At 48.9% G+C, this 21,196-nt stretch overlaps 2 protein-coding genes across 3 annotated transcripts in view; one reads left to right on the top strand and one right to left on the bottom strand.

Annotated features, from left to right (window-relative positions):
- Window positions 1-2,381, top strand: part of slc7a10a (solute carrier family 7 member 10a) — a 277,981-nt gene extending 275,600 nt beyond the window's left edge. For both annotated transcript variants that reach the window (XM_072595786.1, XM_072595787.1), the window contains one exon: window positions 1,347-2,381. In XM_072595786.1, coding sequence (XP_072451887.1) covers window positions 1,347-1,465 — 119 coding nt within the window. In that variant the 3' untranslated portion in view covers window positions 1,466-2,381. The remainder of the gene's footprint in view (window positions 1-1,346) is intronic.
- A 5,779-nt stretch (window positions 2,382-8,160) lies between these two features.
- Window positions 8,161-21,196, bottom strand: part of lrp3 (low density lipoprotein receptor-related protein 3) — a 28,077-nt gene continuing 15,041 nt past the window's right edge. The window contains exons 3-7 of the mRNA XM_072595785.1: window positions 15,120-15,258; window positions 14,335-14,543; window positions 12,614-13,700; window positions 11,243-11,375; window positions 8,161-10,438 (exon numbers count right to left, since the gene is read on the bottom strand). Of these exons, the coding sequence (XP_072451886.1) occupies window positions 9,545-10,438; window positions 11,243-11,375; window positions 12,614-13,700; window positions 14,335-14,543; window positions 15,120-15,258 (2,462 nt within the window). The 3' untranslated portion in view covers window positions 8,161-9,544. The remainder of the gene's footprint in view (window positions 10,439-11,242; window positions 11,376-12,613; window positions 13,701-14,334; window positions 14,544-15,119; window positions 15,259-21,196) is intronic.

Genomic DNA, 21,196 nt, shown 5'->3' with positions numbered 1-21,196 from the left:
TTTAAAATCAATAAAATTCTCAAAAGCTTTTCTAATGGCAGCCATCTGGTTCACTAATGTCCTTTTAGGGAAGGCATCTGCCTTCCCTGGTCTGGCCGACATGTAACTCCAGACCCACCGCAATGTGTTGACTCTGAATGCCCTCTGGGTAATAATGACTGGTCTAACCAGAGACACCCATGTCCCATGAATGAACTTGAAACAGGTACAATAAAAACTGTGAATTTTAGCAAAACTGAGAGGCTGTACCTGTCCGGAATGATTTTTCCTCCTTTCAATTCAACATCTAGGCTCTTTCCTTCTGGAAATGAGAGATGATTTCATAAATGTCTTTATGATGATGAAGAGTTTTGTGATGTAGACGTAGACAGGATGTTTCCACTTGCAACCAGTACTAGAACCATAAATATATAAATGTGCAATAGTCAGTAATATTTCCAATCAGGAATTTAAGAGAAACACAGAGAGAACAGGGAGTTGTTGAGGGGATAAGTACACATTGTATTTGGGGGAAGCTGGCTAAATAGGTGAGAGAAAGGAATTTAAGGATCCACTGATAGGAAGGGCTGAATTTAATTGAAATTTTGAGACTGAGATTGATAGATTTCTCCTTTTCATGTTTTATTGCAGATTTCCAGCATCCTCAGTGTTTTTCTCTTCTTTTTGACTGATTTTTATAGAATAAGGGAAATGGAGCTAAGGCTACAATCTAATTCAATGAGGGAACAGGCTTGTGGGACTGAGAGATGTCCTGTTGTCCCTTTGTATTAGTGAGTGAAGAAGTGCTTTGGTTTCAATCCTGAATAACCTGGTGGAAACGGGAAGGCTGTGCTGCCCTTCCCCAGCCCATTGTACTACATTAGTCCCCATCAGATAATCCGGATTCCCTCCCCACCCAAACCAAATCCTTCATCTGGGGAATGGGGAAATAATGGAAGGTTTCTACAAAAGCTGTGGTCCAACTCAATCTGATATTTGACCCATGTGGATGGGAAATGGCCAGCCTCCCAGTTCTTCCTGAGTCCACCCATGACCTTGAACACAGTTAACTTTTATTCTGAGGAGTTGTGCTATAACTAAGCAGGATTTTGTATAGACCATGCCTGGAAAACTCTGTGCAGTTTCAGTCCTCACAGTTTGGTCTTTGAGGAGTACTGTACAGGTTGCTGCACCGCTTCCAAAGATAGGGAGGGCTATCCTTTGACGAGAGGTAGAATTTAGAAAACCCCCCGAGATGTGTAGAAGTCTCATGGTGGATACGGAGAGGTAGTTTCTCTGGGCAGGAGAGTATGGAACTGTTCCTGTTTACTATACAGCCACCCAGTTGATGTCCTCTTCTCTTTCAGAATCTGTTACGCATTATGGACAGAAATTCTGTTTTGTGGTTTTCCCACAAGAGGAGACTCCAGAAGAGAATGGCCAGCCTCCCACCTTGAACACAAACAGAAAATGCCGGGATGTGTAGCTCGCCCTGAGCTTTGACTGTGCCTCAGAACCGTACCAACCAGCTGTTCACCAAGCTGGGACCAACGAGGAGAGTGGGAAAGGTTTTGCCAAAAAAAAAAACAAAAAGAAAAAAAAAAGGCTGGCAAAGGGAGAAGTTCTGATATTTTCTGTTTTGGATAGAGTTCAGTAGATCTTATGGAAAGTCTATCTAACCACCTGAAGAAAGCTGGAGCATCTGAACCCACATGTAGCAGATCCGACAGACTGTGATTGGGATCAATACAATCTGCCCTCTGCCTGAGTGAAGGACCTGATCTTGAGCTTCAATCACTGTTCACGTTATGGAGTCGCCAATTCAGTTCAAACTCAGCTACCTTTCCAGTGTCAGTAACCAGGAATATACAACCTTGGTGCACTGTTAATTAACTATGTTAATTGTCCATGTATCCCAGTCTCTACCCCCAACTTCCCCGACCCTCTAAACACTCCAGTGCTCGTGGCTGTTTATTCTATATCATCTCCACCTCTGTGGCCTCTCATCGTGGGAGCTCTCACACTACCAGCCCTGACCCAAGTAATCCAGATTAGCTCTGACCCAGTCATGCAGATAAACTCTGAGTGATCCAGATCAGTTCTCATCAAGTAATCTGCATTAGCTCTGACAAAGCGATCCGGATTATCCCTGATCCAATGATCTGAACTATCCCTGACCCAGCAATCCAGATTATCCCTGACCTGGTGATCAGGACTCACTCTGAGCTGCTAATCTGGGTTATCCCTGACCCAGCGAACCAGATTCACTCTGAGCCAGTGATTCAAATTAGCCCTGACCCAGCGATCTGCACTAACCCGCCCAGCATCCCAGACTCACTTTGAGCTGGCTACCCAGATTATCCTTGACCCAGCAAACCAGAGTCTGTTCACTGGGGGGGGGGGGGGGGGAAACTATCTCTAACCCAGTGAACCGCACTCACTCTGAGCCAGTGATCCGGATTATCCTGCAAGACTGCAGTACCAGCCCTGTTCTGTATTTAGCCCAGAGGCTGCCAGCTGGTGTTGTTTTGCCACAAGTGGTGTTCCTGAATCCAGTTCTTCCCAGCATCATGTCCAGTGGGAATTTCTGCTTATGAGGAATTCCCAAAAAATACCGGATTGGAAGGGTAGGAAGAACAGGCTTCATGGTCATACTGGCACACTTCTGTCCTCAGCTCATGCCCTTATCCTTACACTACGCCCTGCTGATTGTGTTAAGGACGAGGAACAGGATCAGAATGAAATGCTGATACCCCAAACAACCAGAGACATCAGCTCCTTTCACCAGGGGTGGGCAGTACTGACACTAATCATGAAGCAGGATGACTTTGAGGACAGCCTTTGATTTGACACCTCAAAATGCTTCCATTCTTGTTTTTGAAGTTTATTCCTTTCCTCATAACAACATGGATTTTTAAAATGAGTTTTTAATGAACCTGTTACACTCAAGGCACACAATGTCTCCTTTTGTGAAAAGTTCTGGTAAAGTAGAAAAGTCCACATGTATTGAACAATTGAGAAATCGTGATTTTACAACCAAGGGTGAAACATAACTGTATTCCCCACAAGTGCCACTCACACAGCTAGCCCTTAGCCCTGCTCCGACACTAGTTAGGCTCAATAGGAGGCTCCACATCAAAACGACAGAAATGGTTGTGGATTCAAGTATTATTTCAGTGATTGCAGCACAAGATCCAGCCTGACACGTGCAATGTATTACAGAGGGTATGCCATGCTGTCAGAGGGACTGCCACACTTATACAGACAACTGCCTTCAGCAGTACTGCACCCCACTATTAAATAGAGTCATACATACCCACCAGAACAGTACCCTAATTTTATACAGGAACACCCCTATCCCCACCAATACAATACCCAAGTCTTACACAGTGACAGACCAGTCCCCACCAGTACTGTACCCCAGTGTTATACAGGGACATATCTGTCCACACCAGTACTATAACCCAGTGTTTACAGCATCAGACCTCTCTCCAACAGTACTGTACCCCAATGTTATATGGTGACAGACCTGTCCCCACCAGAACTGTACCCCGGTGTCATAGTGACAGACCTGTCCCCACCAGTACTGCACCCCAGTGTCATACAGTGACAGACCTGTCCCCACCAGTACTGCACCCCAGTGTTATACGGTGACAGACCTGTCCCCGCCAGTACTGCACCCCAGTGTTATACGGTGACAGACCTGTCCCCACCAGTACTGTACCCTACTGTCACACAGGTACAGACCTGTCCCAATGTTATACAAGGATACACCTGTCCCCACCAATACTGTACCCTACTGTCACACAGGTACAGACCTGTCCCCAACAGTACTGCACCCCTGTGTTATACAGGCACAGACCTGTACCCCAGTGTTATACAGTGTCAGACCAGTCTCCACCAATACTGCTCCCCAGTGTTATACACTGACAGATCTGCCCCCACTAGGACTGCACCCCAGTGTTGTATGGTGACAGACCTGGCCCCACCAGTACAGCACCAGTGTTATATACTGACAGACCTGTCCCCACCAGTACTGCACCCCAGTGTTATACAGTGACAGACCTGTCCCCACCAGTAGTCTCCACCAGTACTGTCCCTCAGTGTTATAGTGTCAGACCAGTCCCCAGCAGTACTGCACCCCAGTATTATACAGTGACAGAACTGTCCCCACCAGTACTGTATCCCAGTGTTATACAGGGACAGACCTGTCCCCACCAGTACTACACCGCAGTGTTACACAGTGTCAGACCTGTCCCCCCCCAGTACTGTACACCAGTATTATACAGTGACAGGCCTGTCCCCACTAGTACTGTACCCCAGTGTTATACAGTGACAAACCTGTCCCCACCAGTACTACACCCAAGTGTTATACACTGACAGACCTGTCCCCACCAGTACTGTACCCCAGTGTTATACAGTGACAAACCTGTCCCCACCAGTACTACACCGCAGTGTTATACACTGACAGACCTGTCCCCACTAGTACTGTACCCCACTGTTATACACTGACAGACCTGTCCCCATCAGTGCTGTACCCCAGTGTTACACAGTGACAGGCCTGTCCCCACCAGTACTACACCCCAGTGTTATACACTGACAGACCTGTCCCCATCAGTACTGTACCCCAGTGTTGTACAGTGACAGGCCTGTCCCCACCAGTACTACACCCCAGTGTTATACACTGACAGACCTGTCCCCATCAGTACTGTACCCCAGTGTTGTACAGTGACAGACCTGTCCCCACCAGAACTGCATCCCAGTGCTATACAGCGACAGACCTGTCCCCACCAGTACTGTACCCCAGTGTTATACAGGTACAGACCAGTCCCCACCAGTACTGTACCCCAGTGTTATACGGTGACAGACCTGTCCCCGCCAGTACTGCACCCTACTGTCATACAGGTACAGACCTGTCCCCACTAGTACTGTACCCCAGTGTTATACCGCGACAGACCTGTCCCCACCAGTACTGTACACAAGTGTTATACAGGTACAGACCAGTCCCCACCAGTACTGTACCCCAGTGTTGTACGGTGACAGACCTGTCCCCACCAGTACTGCACCCCAGTGCTATACAGGTACAGACCAGTCCCCACCAGTACTGTACCCCAGTGTTATACAGGGACAGACCTGTCCCCACCAGTGCCGTACCCCAGTGTTATACAGGGACAGACCTGTCCCCACCAGTGCCGTACCCCAGTGTTATACAGGGACAGACCTGTCCCCACCAGTACTACACCCCAGTGTTATACAGGGACAGATCTGTCCCCATCAGTGCCGTACCCCAGTGTTATACAGGGACAGACCTGTCCCCACCAGTGCCGTACCCCAGTGTTATACAGGGACAGACCTGTCCCCACCAGTGCCGTACCCCAGTGTTATACAGGGACAGACCTGTCCCCACCAGTGCCGTACCCCAGTGTTATACAGGGACAGACCTGTCCCCACCAGTGCCGTACCCCAGTGTTATACAGGGACAGACCTGTCCCCACCAGTGCCGTACCCCAGTGTTATACAGGGACAGACCTGTCCCCACCAGTGCCGTACCCCAGTGTTATACAGGGACAGACCTGTCCCCACCAGTGCCGTACCCCAGTGTTATACAGGGACAGACCTGTCCCCACCAGTGCCGTACCCCAGTGTTATACAGGGACAGACCTGTCCCCACCAGTGCCGTACCCCAGTGTTATACAGGGACAGACCTGTCCCCACCAGTGCCGTACCCCAGTGTTATACAGGGACAGACCTGTCCCCACCAGTGCCGTACCCCAGTGTTATACAGGGACAGACCTGTCCCCACCAGTGCCGTACCCCAGTGTTATACAGGGACAGACCTGTCCCCACCAGTGCCGTACCCCAGTGTTATACAGGGACAGACCTGTCCCCACCAGTGCCGTACCCCAGTGTTATACAGGGACAGACCTGTCCCCACCAGTGCCGTACCCCAGTGTTATACAGGGACAGACCTGTCCCCACCAGTGCCGTACCCCAGTGTTATACAGGGACAGACCTGTCCCCACCAGTGCCGTACCCCAGTGTTATACAGGGACAGACCTGTCCCCACCAGTGCCGTACCCCAGTGTTATACAGGGACAGACCTGTCCCCACCAGTGCCGTACCCCAGTGTTATACAGGGACAGACCTGTCCCCACCAGTGCCGTACCCCAGTGTTATACAGGGACAGACCTGTCCCCACCAGTGCCGTACCCCAGTGTTATACAGGGACAGACCTGTCCCCACCAGTGCCGTACCCCAGTGTTATACAGGGACAGACCTGTCCCCACCAGTGCCGTACCCCAGTGTTATACAGGGACAGACCTGTCCCCACCAGTGCCGTACCCCAGTGTTATACAGGGACAGACCTGTCCCCACCAGTGCCGTACCCCAGTGTTATACAGGGACAGACCTGTCCCCACCAGTGCCGTACCCCAGTGTTATACAGGGACAGACCTGTCCCCACCAGTGCCGTACCCCAGTGTTATACAGGGACAGACCTGTCCCCACCAGTGCCGTACCCCAGTGTTATACAGGGACAGACCTGTCCCCACCAGTGCCGTACCCCAGTGTTATACAGGGACAGACCTGTCCCCACCAGTGCCGTACCCCAGTGTTATACAGGGACAGACCTGTCCCCACCAGTGCCGTACCCCAGTGTTATACAGGGACAGACCTGTCCCCACCAGTGCCGTACCCCAGTGTTATACAGGGACAGACCTGTCCCCACCAGTGCCGTACCCCAGTGTTATACAGGGACAGACCTGTCCCCACCAGTGCCGTACCCCAGTGTTATACAGGGACAGACCTGTCCCCACCAGTGCCGTACCCCAGTGTTATACAGGGACAGACCTGTCCCCACCAGTGCCGTACCCCAGTGTTATACAGGGACAGACCTGTCCCCACCAGTGCCGTACCCCAGTGTTATACAGGGACAGACCTGTCCCCACCAGTGCCGTACCCCAGTGTTATACAGGGACAGACCTGTCCCCACCAGTGCCGTACCCCAGTGTTATACAGGGACAGACCTGTCCCCACCAGTGCCGTACCCCAGTGTTATACAGGGACAGACCTGTCCCCACCAGTGCCGTACCCCAGTGTTATACAGGGACAGACCTGTCCCCACCAGTGCCGTACCCCAGTGTTATACAGGGACAGACCTGTCCCCACCAGTGCCGTACCCCAGTGTTATACAGGGACAGACCTGTCCCCACCAGTGCCGTACCCCAGTGTTATACAGGGACAGACCTGTCCCCACCAGTGCCGTACCCCAGTGTTATACAGGGACAGACCTGTCCCCACCAGTGCCGTACCCCAGTGTTATACAGGGACAGACCTGTCCCCACCAGTGCCGTACCCCAGTGTTATACAGGGACAGACCTGTCCCCACCAGTGCCGTACCCCAGTGTTATACAGGGACAGACCTGTCCCCACCAGTGCCGTACCCCAGTGTTATACAGGGACAGACCTGTCCCCACCAGTGCCGTACCCCAGTGTTATACAGGGACAGACCTGTCCCCACCAGTGCCGTACCCCAGTGTTATACAGGGACAGACCTGTCCCCACCAGTGCCGTACCCCAGTGTTATACAGGGACAGACCTGTCCCCACCAGTGCCGTACCCCAGTGTTATACAGGGACAGACCTGTCCCCACCAGTGCCGTACCCCAGTGTTATACAGGGACAGACCTGTCCCCACCAGTGCCGTACCCCAGTGTTATACAGGGACAGACCTGTCCCCACCAGTGCCGTACCCCAGTGTTATACAGGGACAGACCTGTCCCCACCAGTGCCGTACCCCAGTGTTATACAGGGACAGACCTGTCCCCACCAGTGCCGTACCCCAGTGTTATACAGGGACAGACCTGTCCCCACCAGTGCCGTACCCCAGTGTTATACAGGGACAGACCTGTCCCCACCAGTACTGTACCCCAGTGTTATACATTGACATCCTACCAGGACTGCTGCTGTATAGCAATAAATGGACCCTCACAAGACTGCACCCAATTTGTTTTAAAGATGAAATTGCTCTTTCCAAACACAGCTTGACGTTGCATGGAGTGAATCAACCATGCAATCAGGAGTGTTTTCATCATTCAATTTGACACGGTGACATTCTTGCATAATTCAAATCCAAACGACAATGCATTCACCCCACAGGGCACATTGCTCATAGGAGCCTGACTGAAGATAAAGTATTTTAATGTGAAGGTATGTGCCTACACAGCTCTAACTTTTTGGTAGAAATGTACAGTGGACATTTGTGTAAATTTCAGCATCAGGAAGTAGACCTGAATCACAGTACAAGTTGGTAATCCAATGACAGAATAGATCTTGATCCAATCCCTACCCTCCCACAGACAGCACATGATTTATTCCAGTGAGCAGTTTCCATGTGGGCACTTTCATTGAGGAACACATTTTAGTCCCCAGCATCATCACATGTTTTAACCGAGCTACCCTTCTTGTACAAGCTATCATAAAACAGGATTGCAATTTGATATTTTGCTTGGTTTCCACATTTAGCAGCTCTATCCCAAAGTTTTCATTGAGTCAAAGGATAATCACAAGGAAAAGAAGCAAAAATAACTGAACAGTGACAATGAGAAACCACAGATAAAGAGTGGTCAATGGCCCACACTGGACAGAGGAAATTTACAGTGCAGATAGAGAGGGGACAGAGGAGAAAAAGGAAAATAAGTATCAAGGGAGAGAAGAAAGAAAGAAAGGCAGCAAGACGAGAGAGAGAGAGAGAGAGAAAACAAAAAGACAGAAGGGAAGAGTTTGGAGAATTCAGAGAGAAAGAAAACTCCAGTCAAACTCCAGACAGAGGAAACAGGACAGGGAGGAGCAAATCCAGTGAAACAAACTATAGAGAGACAGATGCAGATTGGGAAGGCAGAGAAAGACAGACTCAGAAAGCAACAGATAGATAAACTTAAGATAAAGTGTACAGAGAAGTCAGAGGGTTCAACAGAAACTGAAAGACTGTTGCAATAATCAGTCCGTCAACAAATCACAGCCTCAAAGCTGTCTGTTAATAGTCTAGAATGGTTATGACGGGGAGAGGTCATCCAGAATTTTGCATGGAGATTCTGAAGTAGCCTCCGACTATTCCCTGGAAACAGGTATTACAGAACTGAAACCAAGGTACCATCTGCAGTGGAGAGAATCATGTTGCTGTGTATTCATGTCAACTCCTGAGATTCATTGGCACTCTTCAGGAATGATGGGATTTGACTGTATAAATAGGACATTTCAAAGTCTCATCAACATTTACAGCCACGTATTAAACCATACAATGGCTAAATGCTTTAAATAATATTGACGACACAACAAATGTCAGGTGATTGTAAATGCAACTGGTGTTCCAATTAAGGACACGCTGCTGAATCAGCACAATCCCCATGATAACGCATTACATTCAAAAGCAGCTTCAGTGATATGTGGTTCTCCTTTTTTTTTGGTTGTTGGAGAGGGAAACAACTGTTTTAAAAATACTGTAGCAATAAAAATATCAGAAAGCGTTCCCCATTGAAAATATCAGTGTGGAGATAAGGGGATGGTTCTTAGCAATCAAGCAGTGCTGGCTCATCGCTCCTGGAGTCTGACTGTCGGAAGGGGTTCCGGAAGGAAGGGTCTGGGGATGGGCTCTCTGCACAGATGTGTTTGTGGTGAGGCATTGATAGGGAGCATGGTCTTTCTATCACAGATTCTGGGCAACTGCAGCACTGACTCCTGCATGTAGGACGAACGGAGGTGAAACCCTGCTGCCTGGGATCTTGGGGATGGTCGGACTCGGCTGAGAAGTAATTTCTCCCCAGCACTGTTATATTCATTGTAATTGAGCTCCTGGCCCTGCCTCCCCCAGACCTCATGGACACAGTGCGAGAGCCAGGGCGAAAACGGTGTCGGCGGCTGCTAAAGCTCCACTCCAGAGTGCCGGACAGGGGGTCACGGATACGCACACCTCTGCTACAGCTGCTTCGTGATGATTGCCTGAGAGGAAAGTCAAAGTCAGCACTACAAGTCTCCTCAGAGCTTGAAGAGTGCAGCAAGCAAGGGGTCTGCAGCTCTGTCTGACTATCGGAGCTGGGTGACGAAGACGCTTTTGGCACTGAGTTTTCTAACATCAAGGCATCTGTTGTGATCTGCGAAGTTTCACCAGCTGGCCGCTCGGTCTCGGTGTCCGTCTCTGAGTCAGGCTCCTCTCGAGGCTGCACACAACTCCGTCGGCTCTCCTCTTGTTGGCAGTTCCGCACTGTCTCACTCTGATCCAGATGACAAGACGGAGCATTTGAGGCAGAGGTGGGGGTGAGCAGAGGTATAAGCCCCCAGCCCCTGGGTCTCTGGAAGAACCTGCTCCAAATCCTGTTGAGGCGCCCACGAGAGGACATCCTGCGTGTGGCGTGGCGACGAATTTGGCGTCTCATAGCCGAGCGTAAGTTCTGCAGGACAGAGGCCTGAAAACAGAGAAATCAGCTTAGAAGCTTCACAGAATCTGGCCTGGCATCTTCAACTGACACTGAAGCCTGCAGATTCCAGAACATACAAAGGAGAGTCCCACTCCATTGGGAGTAATGACCCATCAGGGAGGAGAGTTCCATACACCCCTGATTTACATCCCCACACTGACAAGGCTTCACACACAAGCTTAGTCTTTCAACTGAGACATTCAGCCTCCTGGGTGAATGCAAGATATTTTGTGGCTCTATTTTCCCCAATGTCTTCACCAACATTTATCTCTCAATCAATATCACTAAAATAAATTCTCTGGGTTCCATGACATAGGTATATGCAACTTGAGCAGATAAGGTGGACAACTGGTTTAGACATCTCCCAGCCGATGTGGAGAGACCACAGAAAACATTATGGAGACCCATGCCTTTTGAAACTACTCACTGTTCTAGAATAACCCTGAAATGTAATAATTGGCCCAACTGCAGTATTCCGTTACATAACATCTTTGTAAAGCACTCGCCCTTATCCCATCCACCTTCACTCCCAACAACTGCAAGGAGCTAATGGCGTTTCTTCACACTGTCCCAGTAACCGTGCTAGCCCATCTGCCACCCATGCATCACTTCCTCAAATGCACCCTCCTGCTTTTGTACTGAATTGGTAGCTTTCTCTTGCCCCTCCACCACCTAGCCTTGTTGACTGTACCATCAGTTTCCTCGGATCCAGGATCTAGAATTCCCTCCCTACAACACTGAGCTTTACTCTCCTTCCTGAAGAGCTGACAATTAGTTGAGCTGAGGGATTACCTGAGCTGGGTTGTAGACAGGGAAGTCATCGACAGGTGGGATGAGTCCCTGGGCGATCAGCTGGCCATATGATGGGGGAGCCTCACGTTGCACAAAGTCTGCCTCCAGCCGGGTCATGGGGGTGTCAAAAGCTCTAAAATAAAAAAGGAAACCTGATCTGTAAAAGGAAACATTGTGGTTCAGAACAATATAATTTCAAAAACACCGAACTCAGATCTACATAATCCCAACTGATACCATAGTTGATGATGCAGTTACTACATGTCGGAGGGTCGGCGCTGAGGGGGCACCGCACTGTCGGAGGGTCGGAGCTGAGGGGGCGCCGCACGGTCGGAGGGTCGGCGCTGAGGGGGCGCCGCACTGTCGGAGGGTCGGAGCTGAGGGGGCGCCGCACGGTCGGAGCTGAGGGGGCGCCGCACGGTCGGCGCTGAGGGGGCGCCGCACGGTCGGCGCTGAGGGGGCGCCGCACGGTCGGCGCTGAGGGGGCGCCGCACTGTCGGAGGGTCGGCGCTGAGGGGGCGCCGCACGGTCGGCGCTGAGGGGGCGCCGCACGGTCGGCGCTGAGGGGGCGCCGCACGGTCGGCGCTGAGGGGGCGCCGCACGGTCGGAGCTGAGGGGGCGCCGCACGGTCGGAGCTGAGGGGGCGCCGCACGGTCGGAGCTGAGGGGGCGCCGCACGGTCGGAGCTGAGGGGGCGCCGCACGGTCGGAGCTGAGGGGGCGCCGCACGGTCGGAGCTGAGGGGGCGCCGCACGGTCGGAGCTGAGGGGGCGCCGCACGGTCGGAGCTGAGGGGGCGCCGCACGGTCGGAGCTGAGGGGGCGCCGCACGGTCGGAGCTGAGGGGGCGCCGCACGGTCGGAGCTGAGGGGGCGCCGCACGGTCGGAGCTGAGGGGGCGCCGCACGGTCGGAGCTGAGGGGGCGCCGCACGGTCGGAGGGTCAGTGCTGAGGGAGCGCCGCACTGTCGGAGGGTCAGTGCTGAGGGAGCGCCGCACTGTCGGAGGGTCAGTGCTGAGGGAGCGCCGCACGGTCGGAGGGTCAGTGCTGAGGGAGCGCCGCACGGTCGGAGGGTCAGCCACACTCTCAGATGGTCAGTCCCGGAGTAGCACCATGCTGGTGAATCAGGACCAAGTGGGAGCAGAGGGATAAACTTTGTTGAAAAGTCAATGTTGTGGGAGCAGATATTTTGAAAAAAAGATCATAATGAGGGCCCTCAGCCCTGGCAGTAAAAGCTCCCTTGCTCTGATCTAGCGTAATCTTACAAATTAGTATAAGTGAATATTCTTCATTTAAAACTTTGTTGAGTTTATTTTTTACTGAAACCCAACAGCGTGTGAGACTGTGATGGAGATGTACAGCTCTGGCTGTGGTACCTGTATTCACGGGTCCTGAGGGAGTACAGCTTGAAAGCACAGCCCAAGGCAATGACCAGCAGGAGGCCACATATCAGGCTTCCAATCAGGGCAGCTGTGATCACCTTCCTTGGCACCACCACCAGGCAGTTCTGTTCATCACTGCCATCCTGGCAATCCTCCTGGCCATCACAACGCCACTGCTCAAAGATGCAGATCTTGGTACCGCAGTGGAAATTCCCAGGCTGGCAGGAGAAGCAGTTTTTCTCATCAGAGCCATCAGGGCAGTTCTTCTGGTTGTTACAGCGGTCTGCCAGCGGGTAGCACATGCCACTGGTGCCCCCACACGGATATTCATCCTTTTGACAGGCAGCACAGTTCTCCTCATCCTTGCCATTCGGACAGTGCCACCAACCATCACAGCGCTGAGTGTCTGCAAAACAGCCCCCATCATTCCCACAAGGGTGCTCTTGTGGAAGGCAGTAGCCTTTCACCTGGTACGTGGCATTGAAACCATGGCCTGTGCTGCCAGGGTCAGTATGGTAGAAGACGGTGATTTGACCTTGTGATGACTCAATGGTGACAGTGTGCCGATTATTACGGAATGACAATGCCTGAAGCAGTCTGCCCTGCTGCTTGCTTGCTCCGTCATACACATGCACCTTATCATTGTAGCCCAACTGTAGGTTCAGTTGCAGCACAATGTGCCTGCTGTCCTGAGTGTCCACCACCCACATACAGTCCAACTGTGCCCGGTCTTGCTGCGACCGGAAGTAGTCAGGTGAAGCAAACGAACCATAGAAATTGCCCATTCTCTTGCCACAGCTGATATCAGGACAATTTTCCTCATCCGTCCCCTGGTCACAATCCATGCTGCCATCGCACCGAACTTTCATCGAGAGGCACTGGGGGACGTCACTAACCAGGCAATGGAAAGTTCTAGCTGAACACTGGCTTGTATGTGGCATGGTCGGAGGGAGCTGACAATCCTGCTCATCAGAGTTATCTCCACATTCATCCATATCATTACATCTCCATGTGCTCAGGATACATTTCCCATTCCCACACAGGAATTCATCCGGCTTGCAGCTGCTCTGAGTCAGTCTCCCTGTGTGAACAGTAAAAGATCACAACCTCAGGTACTGCAGGAAAACATTGTGCAGCACAGGAACAAGTGAGTCTTGCTGAACAGGCCCTCCCTTCTTCCCAGCCTCATTTCAACAATCCCATTAATGGTGAAAGTGGATAACTCCAACCCTAGACAGAGATCTGGCTTTGATAGATCATACATTTTATCAATGACTGCACAAATTCACTTCCTGGATCTTGACCTAAATTCATAATTTCTTGGAAATGCTGTGTTTACCTCTGCTCAAAGTGACTTTCTGACCTTCTTAAAAGAAAACAAGTCATCCTTCACATTTTCTTCCACTTTAGAACCCGAATTTCCAAACAATAATGAGTTTTCAAACCACTTAGCACGTTCTTCTATGTCTTTCTCCCTTCTGTTTATCTAGCTTCTCTAAAATGCAACAATATTTACCTCAACCTCATGTGTTCATAATTTCCATGTGGTAACCACCCTGTGTGTAAAGTTTTATTATGGAATAACTTGTAATGAAGGCCCCTGTCGTGGGCATTTTCACAAGTGGAAATCTTTCTTTTTAATCCACCCATCAACCCTTATATCAGCAGTCATCCTCCCACCAACACAATACAACCAGTGGGCTTATTAGGCACACCTCGGATATAGGACAATCGGAATCCCCGAGAGCGCCCGGAGCTAGTTGGATCGGAATGAAAGAAGATCCACGCATGGTCCCTGGTGGAGATGAAGGGTTGGGGGGTGTATGAGCCACACATTCTGTACTCCTCTCGCTTCGGGGTTGGTCCAACCATCAGCCAGTCCACCGTACATTTGTGAGAATTCTCTAGGTCAAAATTCTGAAAGCTGGAAAATTGAGAGAAAGAAAGTCAGCCTCATGCTGGATAAATCCCACAACTGAGTAACTCCCACTCTGCACCAGATATTTCCCACCTATGATAATAATGCTGGAGATCTGAAACAAATCCAGAGAATGCTGGAGAAACTTAGCAAGCCTGACAGTATCTGTAGAGATTGAAACAGAGTTAACAGTTCAAATCCAATACCACTCTTTTCTGAAGACGACTCAGACTGGACTGATTAACTGCCTCTTTGTGCTAACCCTCTTGACTTAACTCAAGCATCTTTTCCCTGAATGTACCGAAAACCATACCCACCATGGCACTGCACACAAAAGATGAAACAATGCACATTTCAGTTGGTCAATGGTGATCAGAAGCAACACTATGAACCCTACAGTGAAGCCAACCATAATCATATCCTAAAAAAGGACCTAGCTGGGAGCTCCCTCACTAACTGTGTGACACTGGCAACTGTACCTAATGGGAGAGAGGTCAGTGTCCTGCTCACCAAGTCATTTACTAATCAGGAAGGCAGGTTACTGCAAAGCACGCTGTCAAACTGAAAACTCAGGCCCAGTACCTTATGGTTATGAGGTCTCCATAGTCCCCCTGGATGTACCAGCTGCAATTCATGGATGGAGGATAATTCATGGGCCAGGAGGGGCTGTAGATAACTCCACGTTGCTCTTTGTGTGGCTCCAGCCTCCCATGGCAGGCAGCTGAAAGAACAGGGAAAAAGAAAATGTACACATTGAGATCAACCATTGCAACATGGAGGAAATAAAATTGTCAGCCCTCTCCCCGCTCAGTGCAATGAATAATAACTGACCTCAGTTTTACATTTCCACATTTTTTTATGTTGAATTTTCAGATAACACAGCTAACTGCTTCAGAAATACCTCAGTAGCATGAGTGAGCCACAAATTTCACAAATGGTTAGAACCATTTTTTTTAAATGAAAATTGTGATGCCTTTGGGGAGGCACAGTGGCTCAAGAGTGTGAAGGTCCTGGGTTCAATTCTAGCCTCTGGCAACAGTCTGTATGGAATTTACACATTTTCCATGTGTCTCTTTTGGTTTCCTCTGGGTGGTCCAGTTTCCTCCAACGGTCCAAGGATGTGCAGGTTAGCTAGTTCAGTGGGTTGAGCAGAATGGTTTGATCGATCAACTAGTTCAGGGAACAGTCAGACTTAACCTGGCTCAGCCCAACCTCATTAGGCAGCTTCATTCACATGCCCTTGGTACAGTGAGAAATCTGCAGGATTCCTAATAGGCTGATTTATAAACTGATTAATCAGGGATAGATCTCCTTTGTAGTGGTCATGCCGGATGCACTGCTGTAGGAGGGCTGCAGTGACAGACCAATGCATTACTCTGATGCTACAGTGAAGCAAAGGCCCAAAAATATATACTCAAAGTACAAGAGACAATTCGGCCATTGGGCCCATCCATACAAACAGCCCAGACAGTCCCTTCTCTAGTTGCATTCGTGGAGCCCCGAAAGTTATTTTTCTTCAAGTGATCACCCAATCTCATTCTGAAATTATTAGCTGTCTCCATTTCGTGAGACAGAATAGGAGTGAAGATGTGGTAACCTAGAAAGAGAAGGCAAAAGAATTGGACAGCCGGTGCAGACATGAGAGGTCAAATGACCTCTTTTTGCACTGTACAATTTGTGAAAATAAATACTTTTCACCCTGAACTCAACACGTGGGCTTGGTTCTCAGAAATGAAAAGTTAGTCACGATTCAAAAAGTAAAACAGCAGCAGCAGCAAAGCAACGAGCTATCACCAACTGTGTAATCTACGGAAGTGAAGATTAGATTCCCTACAGTGTGGAAACAGGCCCTTCGGCCCAACAAGTCCACACCAGCCCTCCAAAGAGTAACCTACCCAGACCCATTCCCCTACCCTATACTTACCCCGACTAACACACCTACCACTCCGGCCATTTCACCTGACCTGCACATCTTTGGATTGTGGGAAGAAACCGGAGCACCCAGAGGAAACCCGCACAGACTATCGATGATACAAATATCTCAGCAAGAGGCCCAGCAATCAATTCCCAGCTTCCCACAGGGTTCTAGGGTACACCTGATCGGGTCCTGGGGATTTATGCACCTTTATGCATTTCAAGACATCCAGCACTTCAGGCAGTAGAGTCATAGAGATGTACAGCACAGAAACAGACCCTTCGGTCCAACCCGTCCATGCCGACCAGATATCTCAACTCAATCTAGTCCTACCTGCCAGCACCCGGCCCATATCCCTCCAAACCCTTCCTATTCATATACCCAGTAGCCTAATGTGGGAATCAAACCTGGGTCCCTGGTGCTGTGAGACTGCAGTGCTAACCACTGAGCCACCAGAAGCCATCATTAAAACAAATCTACAATGTCCAGTGAACTTTTAATAACCTCTTTTAAAAGAAACCTCTAGATATTTCCACAGTATTTGAAACTAAACCTGTTCCTCACCATCCTTCAAATTAGTTCATTGGTTAAAATGGCTTTGACCTTCTCAAAAGACACCTGGCACTTCCAAGACCTCAGTTTTCTTTTGCAACAATGAACAAGGTAGGGCTTATACAATTAATGGCAGGGCTTTGGGCAGGATTATGGAACAGAGAGACCTAGGAGTTCAGGTGTATAATTAGAACAGAGAACAGTATAGCACAGAACAGGCCCTTCAGCCCACGATGTTGTGCCAACCATTGATCCTCATGTAAAGTAAACCTAATGTACAAACCCTCACATTTCTGTGACCATATACATGCCCAGCAGTCTCTTAAATATCCCCAATGACCTGCTTCCACAACTGCTGCTGGCTACGTATTCCATGCTCCCACAACTCTCTGTGTAAAGAACCCATCTCTGACATCCCCTCTATACTTTCCTCCAACCAGCTTAAAACTATGACCCCTCGTGTCAGCCATTTCTGCCCTGGGAAATAGTCTCTGACTATCGACTCTATCTATGCCTCTCATTATCTTGTGTACCTCAATTAGGTCCCTTCTTCTCCTCCTTTTCTCCAATGAAAAAAGTCCGAGCTCAGTCAACCTCTCTTCATAAGATAAGCCCTCCAGTCCAGGCAGCATCCTGGTAAACCTCCTCTGAACCCTCTCCAAAGCATCCACATCTTTCCTATAATAGGGCGACCAGAACTGGATGCAGTATTCCAAGTGCGGTCTAACCAAAATTTTATAGAGCTGAAACAAGATCTTACGACTCTTAAAATCAATCTCCCTGTTAATGAAAGCCAAAACACCATATGCTTTCTTAACAACCCTGTCCACTTGGGTGGCCATTTTATGGGATCTATGTACCTGCACACCAAGATCCCTCTGTTCCTCCATACTGCCAAGAATCCGTCTTTAATCCTGTACTCAAATTTCAAGATCAACCTTCCAAAATGCATCACCTCCCATTTATCCAGGTTGAACTCCATCTGCCACCTCTCAGCCCATCTCTGCATCCTATCAATGTCCCACTGCAGCCTACAACAGCCCTCTATACTGTCAACAACACCTCCAACCTTTGTGTCGTCTGCAAACTTGCTGACCCATCCTTCAATCCCCTCATCCAAGTCATTAATAAAAATTACAAACAGTAGAGGCCGAAGGACAGAGCCCTGTGGAACATCACTCACCACTGACTTCCAGGCAGAATATTTTCCTTCTACTACCATTCGCTGTCTTCTGTCGACCAGCCAATTCGGTATCCGGACAGCTAAATTTCCCTGTATCCCATTCCTCCTGACCTTCTGAACGAGCCTACCATGGGGAACCTTATCAAATTCATTGGTGAAGTCCATATACACCACATCCTCCGCTCAACCCTCATCAACTTGTCTAGTAACATCCTCAAAGAACTCAATAACATTTGTGAGGCATGACCTGCCCCTCTCAAAGCCGTGTTGACTGCATTTAATCAAGCCATGCTCTTCCAGATGGTGATAAATCCTATCCCTCAGAATCCTTTCTAATACCTTGCAGATGACAGATGTGAGACTGACTGGTCTGTAATTGCCGGGGATTTCCCTATTTCCTTTCTTGAAGAGAGGAATTACATTTGCCTCTCTCCAGTCCTCAGGTACGACTCCAGTGGAGAGTGAGGATGCAAAGATCTTCACAAGTGGCGAAGCATTCACATTTCTCATTTCCCAAAGCAGCCGAGGACAAATCTGGTTTAGGCCTGATGACTTGTCAATCTTAATGTTTGACAAAATTTTCAGCACATCAGCTTCTTCAATCTCTATCCGTTCCAGCATGCACACCTGCTCCTCAATGGTTTCATTCACTACAAGGCCCTTTCCTTTAGTAAAGACAGAAGCAAAAAACTCATTTAGGGTTTCCCCTACCTCCTCAGACTCTATATACAGGTTCCCTATGCTATCCCTGATCGGCCCTACTCTTTCTTTGATCATACTCTTATTTCTCACATAAGTGTAAAATGCCTTTGTGTTCTCCCTAATCCTTCCTGCCAAGCCTTTCTCGTGCCCCCTCCTGGCTCTCCTCAGACCATTTTTGAGCTCCTTCCTCGCCTGTCTGTAATCGTCTAGAGCTGAGCAAGACCCTAGCTTCCTCCACCTTATGTACACTGCCTTCTTCCTTTTGACGAGAAGCTCCTCCGCTCTCGTCATCCAAGGTTCCTTTATCTTACCCCTTCTTGCCTGTCTCAGAGGAACACATTTATGCATCACTCTCAACAACTGTTTGTTTAAGGAACAGTCTCCACATGTCTATAGTGCCCTTTCCATGGAACAATTGCTCCCAGTCCATGCTTCCCAACTCATGTCCGATAGCATCATAGTTTCCTTTTCCCCAATTAAATATCCTCCCATTGTGCCTGCCTCTCTCCTTCTCCATGGCTACGTAGAATTTTCGACACATATAGTCAGTGTGGTTTAAAAAGGTGTTTAGTATGCTTGCCATTGCTCAGTCCTCTGAGTATAGGAGCTGGGAAATTTTATTGTGGTTTTACACAACGCTGGGGAGGTCTCTTCTGGAATACTGTGTCTCGGTCTGGTCACCCAGTTATAGGAAGGATATTATCAAGCTGGAGATGGTTCAGAAGAGATTTACCAGGATGTTGCCAGGTATGGAAGGCTTCAGTTATAAGGAAAGGCTGGATAGGCTGGGACTTTTTTCATTGAAGAGTAGGAGGTTGAGAGGTGACCTTATAGAAATTTATAAAATAATGAAGGGTATAAATAGAGTTAATGGTAGTTATCTTTTCCCTATGATAGGGGATATCAAGACTGGGGGCACATTTTTAAGGTGAGAGATTTAAAAATATGGGGAAACGTTTTTACCCAGAGGGTGGTTCAAATGTGAAATGAACTTCCCGAGGAAGTGGTGGATGTGGGTACAAATACATCATTTAAAAGACATTTGGATAAGTACGTGAATAGAAAATGTTTAGAGGGATATATGGACCAGAAGCAGGCAAATGGGACTATAGACTGGTTGGACCAAAGGGTTTCCTTGTTGTAGGACTCTGTGGCCTCTTAACAAATCCATCGATAGAGCCACTATAGTGCTGACATTTGGTACAAACTTACAATCAAAGCCACACATCCCCAATGGTCTCAATGCATCCCTGTTTAGTTTCTAGGATACAGAACAGCACTGATGCTTGTGAGAAAGTGTATAAGGTATGAGCAGGTAAGGAAAGAGTTAAGGTTTGAGTTGTGTGAGACAAAGGCTCAGCTCCCGTGACTTGGATCAGATAAGAACTTGCAATAAACAATGAGGCACTGGAGGCAAGGGTAGTGGGTTGAGGGGTGAAAAAGCATCCTCATGTAAAGCTATTTAACAAGATGAAAAAGTTTCTACTATGTGAAGCCAGTTAACAAGGCTCAGAACAGATGGCTTCATCATTACTGTTGATGCTCACTGATTGTAATGGTCACCCAATCAATAAAGAGGTTGCCTTATTTGGAAGTTGCTCTCTGTAAGTGACTATATAATTCCTCAAGAATCTGCTGTTCAAGAGAAGACCAAGAACTTGTGTCCCTGTGCACATGGGCGATCGTTCTCTCCACCTCCAGGGCCTGAAACAAAGATGAAGGAGGGAAAGCCACACCGTGCCTCTGAGTGTTTGCTTCGACTGATCTAGGGATAGGGAAACAGGGTGACACTTGCACCCTGGCTGTTCTTGGCAGCACTTGGCCTGTCATACTGTTTGCGCCCTAGGTAGGTTAGTCATGCCAGTGCAAATTTACCTTTGGCAAGGTTTATCACCAAATCAGTCGACCCCAATTGTCTAAATGAAATTCTCATTTCTTTCAAATCACTCTCCCGAGTGTCACAGCATACCAATACGTCATCAAGATAAACTAGGAAATCAGACACACAGGGTTCCAATTGGCGAATCAGGCTCTAAAAAGTTGCTGGAACATTTTTCAGACCAAATGGCATTGTCTGATATTGTAAAAGACTGTCTGGTCTTAAAGGCTGATATGTCTTCAGCTCAGGTATTAAATATTCCTTTAACAAATCCATTTTGGTAAGAAATCTAGCACTACCAATGCAGCCTTCCAAGTGAGGAAATCAGTATGAATCTGCCCTCATTACTGCCAAGATTAGAGTGGTGCTGGAAAAGCACAGCCAGTCAGGCTACATCCAAGGAGCAGGAAAATCGATGTTTCGGGCAA

This window comes from Chiloscyllium punctatum, chromosome 26 (assembly GCF_047496795.1).
Source record: "Chiloscyllium punctatum isolate Juve2018m chromosome 26, sChiPun1.3, whole genome shotgun sequence".
NCBI classification, from domain to species: Eukaryota; Metazoa; Chordata; class Chondrichthyes; order Orectolobiformes; family Hemiscylliidae; genus Chiloscyllium; species Chiloscyllium punctatum.
Note: the sequence above shows the minus strand (reverse complement) of the source record. Positions and strands in the feature narration are given on the sequence as shown.